Here is a 17,581-nt window from a genome sequence, read left to right on the forward strand (position 1 = left end):
TCGATTGGGTGATAGACCATGAATGAATTTGTCGGTGTCTCGCGAGCTGTAACAGTCGAAATTCTCTAACGAACAAAGCGATCTGCATGGTTTGTACGGTCTGCGTGGTCTGCACGGTCTGTGCTCTGCGTTTTAGCATGACCGTGGTTGCATGGATGCGGATGAAAGCCGTTTATACGATTTGAAATGGATTTTCAGCAAATGGAGTCTGGATTCATTCTTTAGCGAGATTCTGCATTCCAAAAGCTGGATTCTGGATTCCAATGCCCAGTATCCCGGATTCCACAAGCAAAAATTTCCTGGATTCTGAAATCTGGTTTACCTTACATGAGGCGAAAAGTTTGGAGTCTTCTTAAGTGCACTTTCGTCAATATTTTTAGAAAACTGATATATCTAGTCTCCACTTCTCTGTCTTCCATGTGCTATGTGGACTTCAGGCGGTCGCAATATTAAGGATCAACGGAATACTTGAGGGAAGCGGTTTTTACTGCACATGCAACCAGGGAAAGAATATTACTACACAAGCTGACCATAGAATGAAGAAAGAGGTACAGAACTGGTTTTGGGGCCATTGACGCCTCTAGCCGAAAAAGTCTAAAGAGATCATAGGTCCAATCCAAGCCTTAAAAACATGGTACGCATACTTGCACTAACAAAAATTTGAGATCCAAATTCCTTCCATAGCTGGTTCGAACCCAATTTTCAAATTCAGCAATTAGTCCAGACACTTCCCGTGGCAGTGGCAGTTTTCTCTCTCATCGATCAACAACCGTCGCCGGTTAGAAGAGGTTTTCAGTAACTTTGTGTTAAGTCCAGTTTGAAATGGAAGAATTCGCGGTTAGCGGTCACCAAGTTGCAAGCTTTGTCATCCTTTCTTCTCTTAACGGCCTCCAGTCAAAAGTAACTTTGTAAAAAGATGCTTCAAACGCCCATGAAGCGAAAATATACCACAAATGCATCGATTCACATTTCATTTAACTTTATTGAGATATTCGGACGTTTGAGATGTGCAATTTTCAGAGCTTCATTCATAACCCTCATATAATTTGCTCGTCTCATGTCAATAACTATTTACACGTATTGTGGTCTGGTTATGGTTCGTGTCTCTCTGAACGTCTGGAAGCTAACAAAAACATATGTGATCGAATTTTGCGATAAAAAGCCTGTAGTCGTCTTCTGAGGGCTCATAAACATCAACATGAGTACTTATTCCCAAATAAAGACTGTTTAGTTTGCGAAGTCTCAGCGGATAATAAGTCACTTTGAACTGAGGTGACAGCATTCTCGGCCGCTATCGTGTCACGCAACAGCTTAGAAATTCAACCTCGCGTCATTACGAGACGAAAAACCCTAAAACAGGAAATTTGTGAAAAGATAAGTTTTCAGCTGTTTTAATAGCTAACCTCACTAAAATCTCAAAAGGATTGATAATTCATCATGTTTTTTATTTGGATGACGTCACGTGAACCAAGAGTAAACAGCTAGCTAGGGTAATTGTGATTAGTCTTAAAGGTTATGAAAAACAGTCGGGAGTATTTTGTTTTTTGCATCTGTTTGTGATCAGTACATTCGAAATCTCTGTGGCAATCAAGTGTATTGTACAGGTTACCTAGTTCAATAACTGTGGTGTACAAAACTGTGGATATAAAGGATGATTTTATCTGACAGCAATTCACGAATTAAGCCTTAGAGTAAATAAGAGGTCAGTAACACTTAATTTGCATTACCAAAAGAAAGCCGAGCACACATTTAGCTAATGAGGAAACATTGACTGTGAACAGAGAACTCCTGGGTTTATAGCACAACAGGCATTTTAAATGATTTTAAATGTGTGGTTATAGTTGCAAGCCTTGTCTCCTTTTCTTCTCTTAACGGCCTCCGGCCAAAAGTAATTTTGTAAAAAGATGCTCTAAACGCCCATGAAGCATAAATCAAACCACAAATGCATCGATTCACATTTCATTTAACTTTATTGAGATATTCGGACGTTGGAGATGAAATTTAAGTAAACAATTTGGAAAGCTTTATTCATAACCCTAATAGATTTTGTTCGTCTCATGTCAATAACTATTAACCACGAACCCGTAGTGTGGTCTGCTCATGGTTCGTTTCTTTCTGAAGGGCACAAATATGGCGTTCGGAAGCTAATGAAAACGCATGTAATCGAGTTTTGCGATAAAAAACCTGTGGTTGTCTTCTGAGGGCTCCTAAATATCTGTATGAGTACTTATTCTCAAAGCAGGACTAAATATCTATATGAGTACTTATTCTCAAAGCGGGACTGTTTAGATCGCGAAATCTCAGCGTATAAGTCACTTTTTTAACTAAGGTGACAGCATTCTCGGCCTCTATTTGAATATCGTGTCACGTATTAGCTTAGATATTCAACCTTGCGTCATCACAAGACGAAAAACCTTAACAAACTGGAAATTTGTGAAAAGATAAGTTTTCAGCTGTTTTAATAACTAACTTCACTAAAATCTCAAAAGGATTGATAATTCTTCATGTTTTTAATTAGGATGACGTCACGTGGAAACGAAGACTAAACAGCCAGCCAGAGTAATTGTGAATAGTCTCAAAGCTTATGAAAAAACAATCGGAAGTATTTATTTTTGCGTCTGTCTGTAATCAACACATTCGAAATCTCTGTGGCTATCAGGTAAGTTGTACAGGTTAGCTAGTGGTGTATCTAAAACTGTGGATATAAAGGATGATTTTATCTGACAGCACTCACGAATTTAGCCTTAGAGTAAATAAGCAGTCAGTAACACTTAATTTGCATTACCAAAAGAAAGCCGAGCACACATTTAGCTAATGAGAAAACATTAACTGTGAACAGAGCAGAAACTCCTGGGTTAGTAACACAACAGGCATTTTAACTGTATGGTTATAGTTGCAAGCCTTGTCTCCTTTTCTTATCTTAACTCTGTGGCAATCAAGTGTATTGTACAGGTTATCTAGTTCAATAACTGTGGTGTACAAAACTGTGGATATAAAGGATGATTTTATCTGTCAGCAATTCACGAATTAAGCCTTCGAGTAAATAAGCAGTCAGTAACACTTAATTTGCATTACCAAAAGAAAGCCGAGCACACATTTAGCTAATGAGGAAACATTAACTGTGAACAGAGAACTCCTGGGTTTATAACACAACAGGCGTTTTAAATGTGTGGTTATAGTTGCAAGCCTTGTCTCCTTTTCTTCTCTTAACGGCCTCCGGCCAAAAGTAATTTTGTAAAAAGATGCTCTAAACGCCCATGAAGCATAAATCAAACCACAAATGCATCGATTCACATTTCATTTAACTTTATTGAGATATTCGGACGTTGGAGATGAAATTTAAGTAAACAATTTGGAAAGCTTTATTCATAACCCTAATAGATTTTGTTCGTCTCATGTCAATAACTATTAACCACGAACCCGTAGTGTGGTCTGCTCATGGTTCGTTTCTTTCTGAAGGGCACAAATATGGCGTTCGGAAGCTAATGAAAACGCATGTAATCGAGTTTTGCGATAAAAAACCTGTGGTTGTCTTCTTAGGGCTCATAAATATCTATATGAGTACTTATTCTCAAAGAGGGACTGGTTAGACCGCGAAATCTCAGCGGATAAGTCACTTTTTTAACTAAGGTGACAGCATTCTCGGCCTCTATTTGAATATCGTGTCACGTATTAGCTTAGATATTCAACCTTGCGTCATCACAAGACGAAAAACCTTAACAAACTGGAAATTTATGAAAAGATAAGTTTTCAGCTGTTTTAATAACTAACTTCACTAAAATCTCAAAAGGATTGATAATTCTTCATGTTTTTAATTAGGATGACGTCACGTGGAAACGAAGACTAAACAGCCAGCCAGAGTAATTGTGAATAGTCTCAAAGCTTATGAAAAAACAATCGGAAGTATTTATTTTTGCGTCTGTCTGTAATCAACACATTCGAAATCTCTGTGGCTATCAGGTAAGTTGTACAGGTTAGCTAGTGGTGTATCTAAAACTGTGGATATAAAGGATGATTTTATCTGACAGCACTCACAAATTTAGCCTTAGAGTAAATAAGCAGTCAGTAACACTTAATTTGCATTACCATAAGAAAGCCGAGCACACATTTAGCTAATGAGGAAACATTAACTGTGAACAGAGCAGAAACTCCTGGGTTAGTAACACAACAGGCATTTTAACTGTATGGTTATAGTTGCAAGCCTTGTCTCCTTTTCTTATCTTAACTCTGTGGCAATCAAGTGTATTGTACAGGTTATCTAGTTCAATAACTGTGGTGTACAAAACTGTGGATATAAAGGATGATTTTATCTGACAGCAATTCACGAATTAAGCCTTAGAGTAAATAAGAGGTCAGTAACACTTAATTTGCATTACCAAAAGGAAGCCGAGCACACATTTAGCTAATGAGGAAACATTGACTGTGAACAGAGAACTCCTGGGTTTATAACACAACAGGCATTTTAAATGATTTTAAATGTGTGGTTATAGTTGCAAGCCTTGTCTCCTTTTCTTCTCTTAACGTCCTCCGGCCAAAAGTAATTTTGTAAAAAGATGCTCTAAACGCCCATGAAGCATAAATCAAACCACAAATGCATCGATTCACATTTCATTTAACTTTATTGAGATATTCGGACGTTGGAGATGAAATTTAAGTAAACAATTTGGAAAGCTTTATTCATAACCCTAATAGATTTTGTTCGTCTCATGTCAATAACTATTAACCACGAACCCGTAGTGTGGTCTGCTCATGGTTCGTTTCTTTCTGAAGGGCACAAATATGGCGTTCGGAAGCTAATGAAAACGCATGTAATCGAGTTTTGCGATAAAAAACCTGTGGTTGTCTTCTTAGGGCTCATAAATATCTATATGAGTACTTATTCTCAAAGAGGGACTGTTTAGACCCGGAAATCTCAGCGGATAAGTCACTTTTTTAACTAAGGTGACAGCATTCTCGGCCTCTATTTGAATATCGTGTCACGTATTAGCTTAGATATTCAACCTTGCGTCATCACAAGACGAAAAACCCTAACAAACTGGAAATTTGTGAAAAGATAAGTTTTCAGCTGTTTTAATAACTAACTTCACTAAAATCTCAAAAGCATTGATAATTCTTCATGTTTTTAATTAGGATGACGTCACGTGGAAACGAAGAATAAACAGCCAGCCAGAGTAATTGTGTAGAGTCTCAACGCTTATGAAAAAACAATCGGGAGTGTTTATTTTTGCGTCTGTTTGTGATCAACACATTCGAAATCTCTGTGGCTATCAGGTAAGTTGTACAGGTTAGCTCGTGGTGTATCTAGAAACTGGTGCTGCGTCGGTGGGAGAGTATAACAAGTAATTTAGTGTTAACAACTGAGTTGAAAACGTAAATTGACCACCGTAAAGAGTTTAAAGGCTGACGTTTCGAGCGTAAGCCCTTCGTCAGTTGCTCCTATGAAGGGCTAACGCTCGAAACGTCAGCCAGTTTTGTGCATCTCTTTAACATTTGGTGTGCAGTGACGCAAACTAATTTCCTAAGTTGTGATTTCTTGTTCATTGTACCATTGTACACAATTCGTTGAATCTTGAGAACAATTTGCAAGAACAATTGGCTTTCTGCCCCCGATGATATTCTTAGATATACAGTTGGATCCTCGCATCTTCCAGGGAAAATGAGAAAGATTCGAGTTATCGGGGGTTAAAACAAAAACAAAGGACCGGAAATCATACAGTATTTATTTTAATAAAATTTAATCATGGAAAAATCGAGTGAAAATGGATCACTACATGAAATCAGAACGCAACGTAAATGTTTGAGACTGCAGTACACTGTTTGTTTTGATTTGCCACGTATTGATAGACGTGACTCGATGTGGTTCGAGTTGTCGAGGATACAAATATGTAAAGAATGACCTGGCGGGAGGTTCAAGCTATCGAGGGTTCGAGTTACCAAGGGCAAAATTGTTCAAGCTATCGACCGGGATTCAACCGTAGGTCATTAAGGGTTCATGACTTTGAAGACAGAAAGGCACCCAGACAATATTTAGAAATACTCTTTTATCAAAACCAATGTTCAAGTTAGCTGAATTATCGATGCAAGCTGGCATTCTTGCGGAATGTATTATTATATCCAAAAGTATCATCTCTTAGTTTCTCGAAAGATTGCCACTTCGGTCGACCTCAATTTGCATTTATAACAGATTTGCTCAATGATCTAAACAACGATTTAGGTATGTAGCTGATCTTTTGTTTTCAGAAACAACACCAAAAATGAACAGAATGTGCAAACGCATGCAGCACAGACCGGAGAGTTTGTTTTCGTGGTTGGTTTGCGTTTGCGCCGCTTTTTGTCAAGCGGTGAACCTTGGTTTTTCTTTTAGCTACGGAGTGTTGCTTCCTGAAGTTATGAAGGAATTCGGAGAAAGCCGGCAAAAAACTGGTAAGTTTCTTCATGCCATTGCAGCTATGTCTGAAAATAATAGGTAAAATTTCCGCACAGCCCCATACTTCATTATGCATTCATTTCTTGAATAGAGAAAACAATGACTAAAACAATACACTGCCATTGGGAAAACAGATTTGTTTTACAATAGTATGGGGCTGTGCGGAAATTTTACCAAATAATATAACGTCCTCATTGATAAGAAAGCGGATACTTGCTTGATTTATGTCGACACTCGCATATGATAGATGACTGCGACTCATATAATTTTGTCGACTGCACGTTACTAAAACATAATTGAGGGAATTGTATGGCTCATCTGTTATTGCATCAGTATGACCTATGTGAGCGAACTCTTACCAAGCTTTTGTGGTTATCTTTGCACCAAATAAACCGGAGGCCGTGTTGATATGGGGAGAGGTCAAGTCATAAATAGCCAGTTCATCTGATAGACTTTTTAGTTGAGCCAATTTCCTACGATGTTCAACACGATTAGAATGTCAACGTTAAATTAAAAAAAAGTCGAAGAAAATATACCAAAGGGACTTCTGTGGGTGTTTTTGTACGGCTTTACTTCCTGTCATGTTGCATGGGTTCTGCCAGCCTTCGTAACTTTCAATCGTTGGTTGCACGTTTTAATTTCTTTTGCTAGTCTGTAATCATCACTGACGCGACATAAACAAGCATTTTAAGCCACGGATCAATGAAGTCATTTCGTTGAGTCTGCCTTATGGTCGAGCGTCGAGGGTCGAGGGTTACATGTCGAGGATGAGGGTAATATGTCGAGGGTTCAAAAAAACTAAAAAAAATAAATCAATGATTAAATAAGAAATATTAAAATAAAAATATATTAAAATAGAAAACAGCCAAGTGCATGATTAAATCCAGGGGTTGTCTTATCTAGACTGTCTTCAGAGTCACTCTTACATCTCTAAAATTAAAATTGATAAGGGCGACTAAGTTTTTGTCTCCAGGTTTTACTCTAATCGTCAGCAAAAAGTATAATGAACGGCAATGAACATAGGTCTACTTACCGGCGGAAAGTCATTAAGCAACGCCTCCAAGGCAATCCGCGTGGCCTCCTCGAAGTCTTGCTTTTGGTAACGATACCACAAGTCATTATCCAAAGGCGCAGATATTCCTTGCACGACTTCTGAATACGTGAGAGCACGTGCACCACTACTGGTGCCGGGCTCAGGTGTGTTTTCCGATGAAGACATTTCGGAAATAACCTAAAGTAAGGAAGCAGACACACTTCGAAAACAGCTGATAAAAACGGCAGGTCTGGGGTTCAATTCAATCTGTATGAATCTTCTTCCTTTTTCATGCTGTAACGACAGGATTTTAGATTTCGGGTTTATTTTGCTTACGCTGACAAAAATGTAAAATTCAACTCGGAAATGCTCGTGACTAAACCAATGAGCAACTTTTTTTATCTGAGGACTCAGTACAAATTAGCGATGTTTCTTTCATGTTGTTACGATGCGTAGAGGCTCTTCTGTATTCTTCTGCTTCTTTTCTGCATCTTCTAAAGCCAACTTACGTACTTCTCTCGTTAGTTCTCTCTCTTGTACTCGCTTTCGTTGATACTCTTAAGTACTCTATTGATGAACGTGTTTAGTTTAAGGACCTGACTAACTCATCAAAGCACTAAGAGACTCGTAGACATGAAAAACAATTGCAAAGTACTTGATATGCTCTAATTAAGAGCCAATCTTTGAACACTAAAACCGAAACAACTTGCATTGGTCCACACCAAATTCAGTAAACCATTAGACCCAAACATAATCACCGACGAACGTCAGTGATCAGAAATCAAATCTCAATAGCGATGAAAAGACAAACTCCTCATAACAGGACTACACAATAGTAAGCGAAACCCACACAATCATAAAAAAGACTCATAACATAGCAACAAGCCCTAGAATAATCAAACAATTACAAGACAGTTATTAATAAGGAAATTAATTGTGAGGGCTAAGACTAGCACAATCCCTCAAGGACTTTTAAGTCCTTGAGATTTAAAAATCTCGTGGGTAACCTTGAAATAATTTTGAACTATAGCTAGCTAAATCACTTCAGTATTCTATGTACATAAATATAACATTTCCTATCCCTGCATGTCGAAGACATAGGAAGCGTGACCTTGAGCTCTTAAACGTGTTCAAATATTCGCATGGATAACTTTGCTTGCTAACTTTCAAAATCGTTTTCTTTTGCAATTTCAGTTTGGGTTGGATCTTTGGCACTCGGTTTGACTTTCTTTCTTGGTCCGCTTGCATCATTTCTCTGCCAAACGATTGGTTGCCGCTGCACGGCCATACTTGGATGTTTGCTATGTGGTGCCAGCTTGTTCCTCACTGCATATTCTTCTGGTCTTCAATGGATGTTTCTCACTTATGGTTGTTTGTATGGCTTGGGATCTTCATTACTGTTTTCATCTTACTTTCTCATAACAGCTAAGAACTTTCGAAGGTGGCAGTCATTCGCAGTGGGGATCGTTTCGGTTGGGGGCAGCATCGGAGTCTTAATCATTGGCCCTTCATTACAGCTCCTGATTGACGAATATGGTTGGAGAGGAGTATACAGGATCATTAGTGCACCCTTCATTGTAATGGTGTTTATTTGTGGAGCTACATTTGGTGATCCTATCAGTTCAGATTCATTTAAAACTTCCTCACAGAACTGCACTTTTAACGCAGGTGAATTGGCCGAGTGTGCCATGGAAGTGGGAAGAATAAACATGAACTTCACGGAAGATTCTGAAAATTCAGCAGTTTATAGAAGCCGAACAAGCAAGATTAATGAACAAGAAAATAGAGATGGAATTGAATCACTGCCGGCGGTCGCCTACCAGAAGGCTAGACAAATGCTATTTACAGCCAAATCACGGCAGGTGGTGGCCAAAGATGACCCCAATACGGACAAGTCTTCAGAAAAACTATCCAAATTTTTAGACTTTTCCGTATTTGCAGTTCCCTCTTACACTGTGGCGACATTGAGCCTTCTTTTGATGAATTTTAGCCATTTCACACCACAGATACATCTGGTAAGTCACTGTTAGTAATTGTAATCCTAAATGCAAAAAAAAAACAAAAACTAGTAAACACTTCACTTCTGCTATATCAAGAGGTGCATGATAACGCCTTGGAGAATTTCTCTAACCAAAACGAAAAAAACCATATCATGGAGCATTTTTTCTCGCTCTGAATGATTACTATTGGATCAATGCAGTCATCCTCAGAAATTCACCTTTTGGGCTTTAGATTTCACGTGTAGTGTCACGTGACTTATGATGTAAACAAACGCCGAAAGTTCGGATATTGAGTCGAGCTCGAAACACATATGTCCAAACTTCGGCTTTGGAAATTTTTCTTAAATAACTTCGCTCTTTAAAGAAGTGTTCTTCGCTCAAAGTTGGCGTCTTTCTATTATCATTTTCTGATCGTTTATCAAGTAAGTTGTCATTTCGCTGCCGTTGAAACAGATGCGAAGAATGTTACAGGAAGAATTGCGGCATGGAATAATCGAACTAGTTCTGCGTACAGTGATGTATCTGATCAGGTATTTTCGGGGTGTTGTGTGCGTAGATTGTTAAATAAAATCACTTCTGTCTGAAAATTAGTGCCCACGAATCGCTGTAGAACGTGAAGAAGCCTTAATTCCCACACGAAATTACGTATCTGGGTGTGGATTTCCTTAGCTGATAAATATACCGATTTTTTTTAACCTTAAGTGGGAAGTTCTGCGAAACTCAGAACAACTTTCAAGAAGAGTTAAACTTAAGAATGGCAGATCACAAAGTAAAGCTGACTCAACGCAATGAGTGTGGCATAGCTTAAAAAATATCTACAAGAAAGGGGAATTTCAGAGAGCGAATACTTGGAACCTCGTTAGTGGAAATCACCTCCGCAGTCGAAAAAATGGTTCTGTCAGTGGATCCAAATTTCGAAAAAGCGACGCCACTGCTTTAGACGAATTAATAATTCATAATATGCTAGTACCCAATCCATTTTTTCTGAAGACTGTAGACAATTTTAACGCGTCGCCGCCGTTTGGATTGTACGGCATTTTTAATAATTTGATTTAGTCTCCTGAATTCATCATTAGCTCTACGCTCAGATTTAAAAGGGCTTTGACTACTGCGTATTCCTCTTTCGATTTATCAGTTTTGACGATCAAGTGTCAGAAGGGTTTTTGCCACTGATCGTTCAAGGCAAACTTTCCTGCGCCTCTCTTTGTCTGCTTCTCGCTCTCAAGATGCCTTCCGTTTACGATTGAGTCGCGACATCTAGGCATGGTATACATATTTATCCCAAAGACAAAACAACGATTTAAAGAATGACTGAATTAACTTACCCTTTCTTTACTAGCTACAGCAGATATGGGATCAAGATCCTCTTCTGTTGGCCAATTTTCACCGACCAAATTTAGACTACAAACGTTGCTGTCCTTCTTGCACAAACTAGTCACCTCGATGACATGACCTTATCCACCTTTGCATTCTCTCCTTTTGTCTAACTGTCCCCTGAAAATGGAAAAAACTTGACCGGGTCGCCGTTAGCGTTTCTTACCCAGGAGTTGAGGTATCGTGAATCGTTTCTGCAGGTGTCATAAGCACATCTCTTTGTCGTAACCATTATGTTTAGGTATACAACTGCAATCGTACACGTTCATGGAGTTGAAATGGGTTTTATCTTTGGGAATCAAGGCTTCCTCACGTTCTACAGCAGTTCGTGGGCACTAATTTCCTGTCTATGTACTTAACACCCTGAAAATACCTGATCAGATACATCACTGTATAACTGTACGCAGAACTAGTTCGATTATTCGATGCCGCAACGCTTCCAGTAACATTCTTCGTATCTGTTTCAACGGCAGCGAAATGACAACTTGCTTGACAAACGATCAGATAAGTGACAAAGAAAGATGGCAATTTTGAGCGAAGAAACGTTTTTCCCGAACTTTCGGGGTTTGTTTACATCAAAAGTCACGTGACACTATACGTGAAATCTAAAGCCCAAAAGGTGAATTGCCAAGATATTTGACTCTGAAAAAAAACCAACAACAACGACACTTTTTATTATCATCGGGTTATTTCATTTGTGCTGATATGTTTTCAGGGGTTTTTGAGCAAAGGCATTCAAATCTCAACATTATCGTTATTAGCATGTCAGGATAATGTCGAGCAAAGAAATTCAGTTAGGCGAGGGGAGGAGTAGGAGTATTTTGGGGAATCGAGTGTTTTCCAGGGGTAATGGAGGGAGGGAGGAGGTCAGTCGTCACAATTAGATCGTAAAGGGGAGATAAAATTGGCTGCCAATGATCTGCTAATGAGGGAGAATCATAAGAATATTACAGAGCTTTATGGCAGTAAATAATGACCGGTCGCTAAGCTATCTTTCGTCCTAATCCGTAGGTGAAATATTGCCTCGATCTTGGTATTTCTGCTGACTCGGCATCCAGACTTTTTATACTTTTTGGTTTATCATCCAGCATAGCTCGTATTGCAACAGGAAGGATTTGTGACGTCACTTGGGTGAATACTATTTATATTTACCAATTTGGAGTTATATTAGACGGATTTGCCATCGTTGTGCTTCCAGTAATAAGAAAATACACAGCATTTCAAGTCTTTTCCGTGGTTTATGGTCTTGCTGATGGCATCTTTATTACAACAATGAACTCACTTCTGATGTTCAGTGTGGACGAGGAGCGCAGAGCGGCTGGGTTAGGCCTGGGAAATACTCTTCTGTCACTTGGAATAGTGGCCGGATCACCATTTGCTGGTGAGTAAGCCCGATCAATTATCTGGTGTATGGAGAGCACAGTTTTTTTTTAACACCAACTATTTATGACGACAAGACTTTGTGAAATAATGTAGCACTGAAAAGCAAGCAAGCCTTTGTCGGTTTCTCCTGTTCTTTAAGCGCGGCATTTTTATAGACGGCAGTGAGCGTGAGAAATCAAGTCTTGTTTTCAGTTCAGGATATTTATCAAATTTGATAACCCAGACCAAAACAAAACAATAACCAATCGCTGGTCAGATTCACGTTCACGTGATATGTTACTGAGGCAACAATAACATATTCATTATGGCGTCCGAAAGCCGAACCACACTGAGTTTACTAAAGCAATTGTTTCGACTGGAACTTGTGATCGCAGGAACTTGTGATTACGGCGAGTAATAATGAATAAAAAGCAACGTAATAATGAATAAACAGCAAACATTTCGAATTAGGTACGAAAATCTTCGATTACCGAAGTTGTCGCCATATTGTGACGTTACGTGCATGGTTATCAACCCCAACTGGTTTTGCAAGGTGTTTAGCTGCCATTTCGGGATGGAAATTAACGTCGAACCAAAAGCATCTGGCCCCATCAAAAGCCGTTCTCTGAATCGTCCTCAAGCTCTCCGGCAGTTTCGGTGGTTGTTACACTTTGAAATAGTATGTTTGGAAATCCAAAACGCTCACGAGCGCCACTGACCAGTAACTAGAACTGGGATGCGATTCTAACCGAACGAAAAGTGCTATTCGTTTTGTCATGAGCGTAGGAGAAAGGAGCCATATATGAAGTATGTATGTGACACGTGTCCTGCATAATGCAGGGATCAGCAGAAGCGTTTTGTGTATAATCGGAATAAGAACGATGGTAAATTTTCAGCTTGCTCTCTGAATAAAGAAAGAAGAAATACATGAAAAAGCAACCCATTTAATTATACAAATTCGTCAATGCCACTCCCCTCTTATCGCTAACACATATTTCTGACGGAGTGTGAATAGTTCCGATGTTATTCTATTCCAGGGTTCCTGGCTGATATCTCTGACTGCTATACTTGGGCTTTTCTGGTGGCTGGTATTGTGACACAAGTAGCTGGTCTGATGCCACTGGTTCTGTTCTGCCTCAAAACGAAGAAACAATTTGACTTGAAAAAGAAAAAAGGACAGGGTCCTGTGACTTTGTATAGGGATGGCGGAAATTGCTAGTTAGTAAGGCTTCAAGAAACTATTTTGAGAGACTAAAATTTGCAATTTTGTGTACCAGGTGTGTTAGATATACAAGAAAGTAAATCCCGGGCTGAAAGAATTTATATATACGGGATATTTGTATTAGATGGGTGCGACGTCAGCTCCCTATAGCGACGCGGTGCATTGTCACATGAAGTTGCCTTGACACCAAAAGATACTCTAAGTTGCTCTAAGCGACTTCTCTCGCCGAAGGTAACCCGTCGACCTTTTAGCCGAACAGGAGAAGCATGAGCGAAGCGACAACCGATAGACTTTTTTGATTCCCTCTCAATCTTTATTTCGTGTAACCCCCACTTCACCCACTTGGGTAAAAGGAGACGGAAAAGAACGCCAAACAGGTTACATGTAAGAATGCGCATATGAATAACTTTTTTAATAGATAATCCTTAAAGTTTGATGAATGATAAAGAAATATTGTCTTAATTGGTGCCTCCAAAATGGATCCCACAAACATCACAAACCTCCAAACATCACCAGAAGTCCCTAATAATTGATGATTACAAATATCTTGTAATAGTCAGAGGAATAAAAGTGAGAAAAATTGTGCGATCGTTGAGCTAAGGAAATTTTCATAAGGAACTCTGAGCGGTTCACATCAAACCTAAGTACCTCTTAGAAAACGTTATTCAAGAATGCGTGACTTCGCGATCGTGTGATATTGAATGGCTTGTGCCCATGATTATCCTTCATTCTTCTCGTCACCTCACCCCTGAAATTTGATTTGTTTAATCAAATTTAGCCTCACGGATCCCTGGCGTTTTCCTCGAGCTTCGATCTCCCCTAGGGAGGTGTGCGGGCTTATTTCCCAAACAATGGCTATTGATCGATTATCGAGTTAACTACAATGCCAGCGAGAGTACGTGAGAACATTTGTTAATGAGTAACTTATACCAAGGATTAGTCGTTTTTATGTCTCGACACTCAATTATCGGAAATATCTGTATATTTTTTTACTACACGAAAAATAGCACGTGAGTCAGCTGGCATAACCAACTCAAACCTGTCCTGTTCTAATGTGAATTCCTTGTCATTCACGAGACTAGACTACGTGATGACTAAGATAGACAAAATTTTGCAGCACCGACCAGATAGTTTATTTTCGTGGATCGTTAGCGTATGTTCTTGTGTTTGCCAAGCACTTAATCTTGGTTTTGCGCTCAGCTTTGGAGTGCTTCTCCCAGAGTTAATAAAGGAGTTTGGGGAAAGTCGACAGAAAACTGGTGAGTTTCTCAGTCGCTGTCTCAATTGATATCAAGCATTTCACAAGCTCGTGTACTCAAATATACGTATTTAGGTCGACATCTGGTCGACACGATAACGTAATTTTCAGAATATCAAGCCCCGTTTGCAATGAATTTTCATGAATCTTTGCCACTTTCCTTTTGTTTTTATATAGATATCCTTTTCATTTCAATTTTTTTTCTTTTTGAGGTGGCTTGTTGACGAAATTTTTGCCTTTATCAAGGTTTTAAGTAGCCGGAGCTTTTCTAAAGGTAAACGGTTGTGGGTCTCGAAATCCATTATGGCGGACAAAACGTCATATCGTTCGTACTTTCCTGCCACTGCAGCAAGATTTGTCAAAAAGACAGTCCCCATCAGAAAGTTTTTAAACTAACCTTGAGTCAGGAGTCTTTTTATGTTTAAGAAAAGATAGGGAGTGCAAATTCATATTTTTATTGAGCCCAAGTTTAGACCTGATAAACATCATCTCTGTACGGGCTCTCGAAGCAATGAAAGTAGCCAGCGAAACCTTGCAGAGAAGCCGGCGTATTTCGCCGGCTGCCGGCTCTTATCTACAACCGTGCTTCATGCCTTCTTGCTGAAATATGTCAACTTTAGCCTGCAGAACAGACCGATTAGCGGGGCCGAAGCGCGGTACACGAGCGCGCGCGCGAAGCGCGAGGCAAAGAATATTGCCCTTTTCTCCTCGCGCGCGACCCGCACTACGCGCCGCTTGGCGCTTCCCTCCATTCGACTGAAAAACGCAAAAAAATCAAGCCTGTTCTGCAGGCTATGTCAGTACAGAGCCCCTGCAAATAGCCGACAGCCAATAAAATGTTGACGTTAGGACCTCTGACGTTCACAGAAAGCAAACTGGCGCTTAGACGGAAAGGTATAACTGCCACAACTGACTCTGCAAGAATGTTTCCGTTACTCAGGTTTGAAACGATGAAGATTAGGCAAACTATAGACCCTCTTGACAAGGGAAAGATCTTTTCTTTTCCGATCAGAAAATTCACTGTTGTTAGTCGCCCTTTTTATGTTCTTACCTTTTCCCATTTCATTTGTTGCTCACTTGCTCTTTTTTTTTTTTTTTTTTTTTTCATTTTCAGTGTGGGTCGGATCTCTTGCTATTGGTTTAACCTTTTTCCTTGGCTCTCTGGGATCACTTTTGTGCCAAACCATCGGATGTCGCTTCACCTCTATTCTTGGCTGTCTAGTTTGTGCCGTGAGCTTGTTAGTGACACCGCATTCTACAAGTCTTGAATGGATGTTTTTAACTTACGGATGTGTGTTTGGCATAGGGTCAGCATTGATGCTTTCGTCCTACTTTCTCATAACAGCAAAGAACTTTCGCAGATGGCAATCTCTTGCCGTGGGAATCGTCACAGTCGGGGGCAGCAGTGGACTTCTCATTATGGGCCCTTTACTACAGCTCCTGATTGACATATTTGGTTGGAGAGGAACTTACAGAATCCTTAGTATACCTTTTTTTGTAATGGCGTGCGTATGTGGGGTTACTTTCGGTGATCCTCTTCCAGATACTTCAGAGGACCTGTCACGTAATTGCAAAACAAACCAGTGCAACTCAAAGCTCCTCTCTGAGAGCGAAGGACATCCAGAAATGGAGATGAACGCGATCGACAAAAAACAAACCACAGTTAATGAGGAGAGGAAGGTAAAGATTTTTGAAAGCGAATGCCAAACAGAGACCCAGCAAAGAAGCCAAATGAGATCTTCGCATGCTGCGGCCAAAACGGATGGCAGTAGGGAAGCAAACTGTTTGGGCAAATTGAACACGCTTTTGGACTTCTCTGTATTCAAGATACCATGTTATACGGTGGCGGTTTTAAGTCTGTGTCTGATGAAGTTTGGACATTTCATTCCACAAATACATATGGTAAGCCAGTTATGATGAAATGAAATTTTTGACGAACTTACTTTGAGAAATTTTCCAGTGATTTTTTCGAGGATAATCCACGGCTTGTTTGACTATAGCCTGCAATTGTTCAGGGCAGCTGTCAGTCACTGAGTCTGGAAATCACAAAACCAACTGCGTCTTAGTCCTAGTACCTGCGATTACCAGGGCACTAGGCCGTAAACATGTTATCAGTTCACATTGATTTCTGACTGGTTTTCCATTATTTTACCTTACTTAGTTTTTTGTTTTGATTCGCCGATGTCATTACTCTAGGAAGATTCCTGATTGTCAGTGGATATTATTTTTGGCTTTTTGTTACTGTTTTCATTTTTCAGGTGTTTTTTTTTTTTTTTTGTATTTTTAACTTATGGATGCTATTTTTTCCGTTGTCCTACCTGACCTTGTCGTATTCCAGTTCCGTTTCTGTCTCTGTCAATGGTTGGCCATGCATGCCAGAGAAACATTAAAATATTAAATAGGGTGCAAGATCAAATTTCAAAATTTAGAGCACGTTTGCTTATTCTGAGCGCACAAGACTACGTATAGCGAGGTGGTTTTGGATAAGAAACCAATCTCTCAGTGCCTCTCTGTAGTTTTGGTCGTACAGATAGATTCCAATTAACTGTCAGTGGTTCCACACGAAATGCTTTTTCGCTCTTCACCACCGAAACCAAGATAACGCCGTGCAGAATGAGCTTAAGACTTTTTTAAATTCAGTCAAATATTTTTCTACGCAGGTAAACTATTGCCTCGAACTCGGTATTTCTGCTGACTCAGCATCCAGGTTTTTTATACCTTTTGGTCTATTATCCTCCGTGGCTCGTGTTGTAACAGGGAGGATTTGTGACGTCATCTGGGTAAATACTACTTATATTTACCAGTTTGGGGCTTTACTTGACGGGTTTGCAATTGTCGTGCTTCCAGTGATAAGAAACTACACAGGAATTCAAGTTTTTGCTGTGATTTATGGTATTGCTGATGG

General features: G+C 39.6%; 2 protein-coding genes and 1 pseudogene across 7 annotated transcripts in view; 2 read left to right on the forward strand and 1 right to left on the reverse strand.

Moving 5' to 3' along the window:
* Nucleotides 1-3,819: 3,819 nt before the first annotated feature.
* Nucleotides 3,820-14,003, forward strand: LOC113685187 (monocarboxylate transporter 12). 6 transcript variants are annotated; one of them, XM_089195829.1, is made up of 6 exons: nucleotides 3,820-3,960; nucleotides 5,131-5,271; nucleotides 6,223-6,423; nucleotides 8,655-9,475; nucleotides 11,846-12,215; nucleotides 13,234-14,003. In XM_089195829.1, exons 3-6 carry the CDS (start codon nucleotides 6,255-6,257, stop codon nucleotides 13,413-13,415), a joined length of 1,542 nt encoding a protein of 513 aa, XP_089051955.1. In that variant the 5' UTR covers nucleotides 3,820-3,960; nucleotides 5,131-5,271; nucleotides 6,223-6,254; the 3' UTR covers nucleotides 13,416-14,003. The 6 variants fall into 6 exon arrangements, with proteins under 6 accessions (XP_089051955.1, XP_089051958.1, XP_089051957.1 ...); XM_089195832.1 differs by having other exon boundaries at nucleotides 3,826-3,960; nucleotides 5,131-5,339; XM_089195831.1 differs by having other exon boundaries at nucleotides 3,826-3,960; nucleotides 5,131-5,339; nucleotides 6,241-6,423.
* On the reverse strand, nucleotides 10,452-11,066 carry LOC149049750 (uncharacterized; annotated as a pseudogene).
* A 142-nt stretch (nucleotides 14,004-14,145) lies between the features above and the next one.
* The window catches only part of LOC113685148 (monocarboxylate transporter 4), a 4,965-nt gene continuing 1,529 nt past the window's right edge, over nucleotides 14,146-17,581 (forward strand). The window contains exons 1-3 of the mRNA XM_027202628.2: nucleotides 14,146-14,677; nucleotides 15,791-16,578; nucleotides 17,337-17,581. The exon at nucleotides 17,337-17,581 is cut by the window's right edge and continues 125 nt beyond it. Of these exons, the coding sequence (XP_027058429.2) occupies nucleotides 14,509-14,677; nucleotides 15,791-16,578; nucleotides 17,337-17,581 (1,202 nt within the window). The 5' untranslated portion in view covers nucleotides 14,146-14,508. The remainder of the gene's footprint in view (nucleotides 14,678-15,790; nucleotides 16,579-17,336) is intronic.

The sequence above is a fragment of the Pocillopora damicornis genome, chromosome 2 (assembly GCF_964200805.1).
Source record: "Pocillopora damicornis chromosome 2, jaPocDami1.2, whole genome shotgun sequence".
NCBI classification, from domain to species: domain Eukaryota; kingdom Metazoa; phylum Cnidaria; class Anthozoa; order Scleractinia; family Pocilloporidae; genus Pocillopora; species Pocillopora damicornis.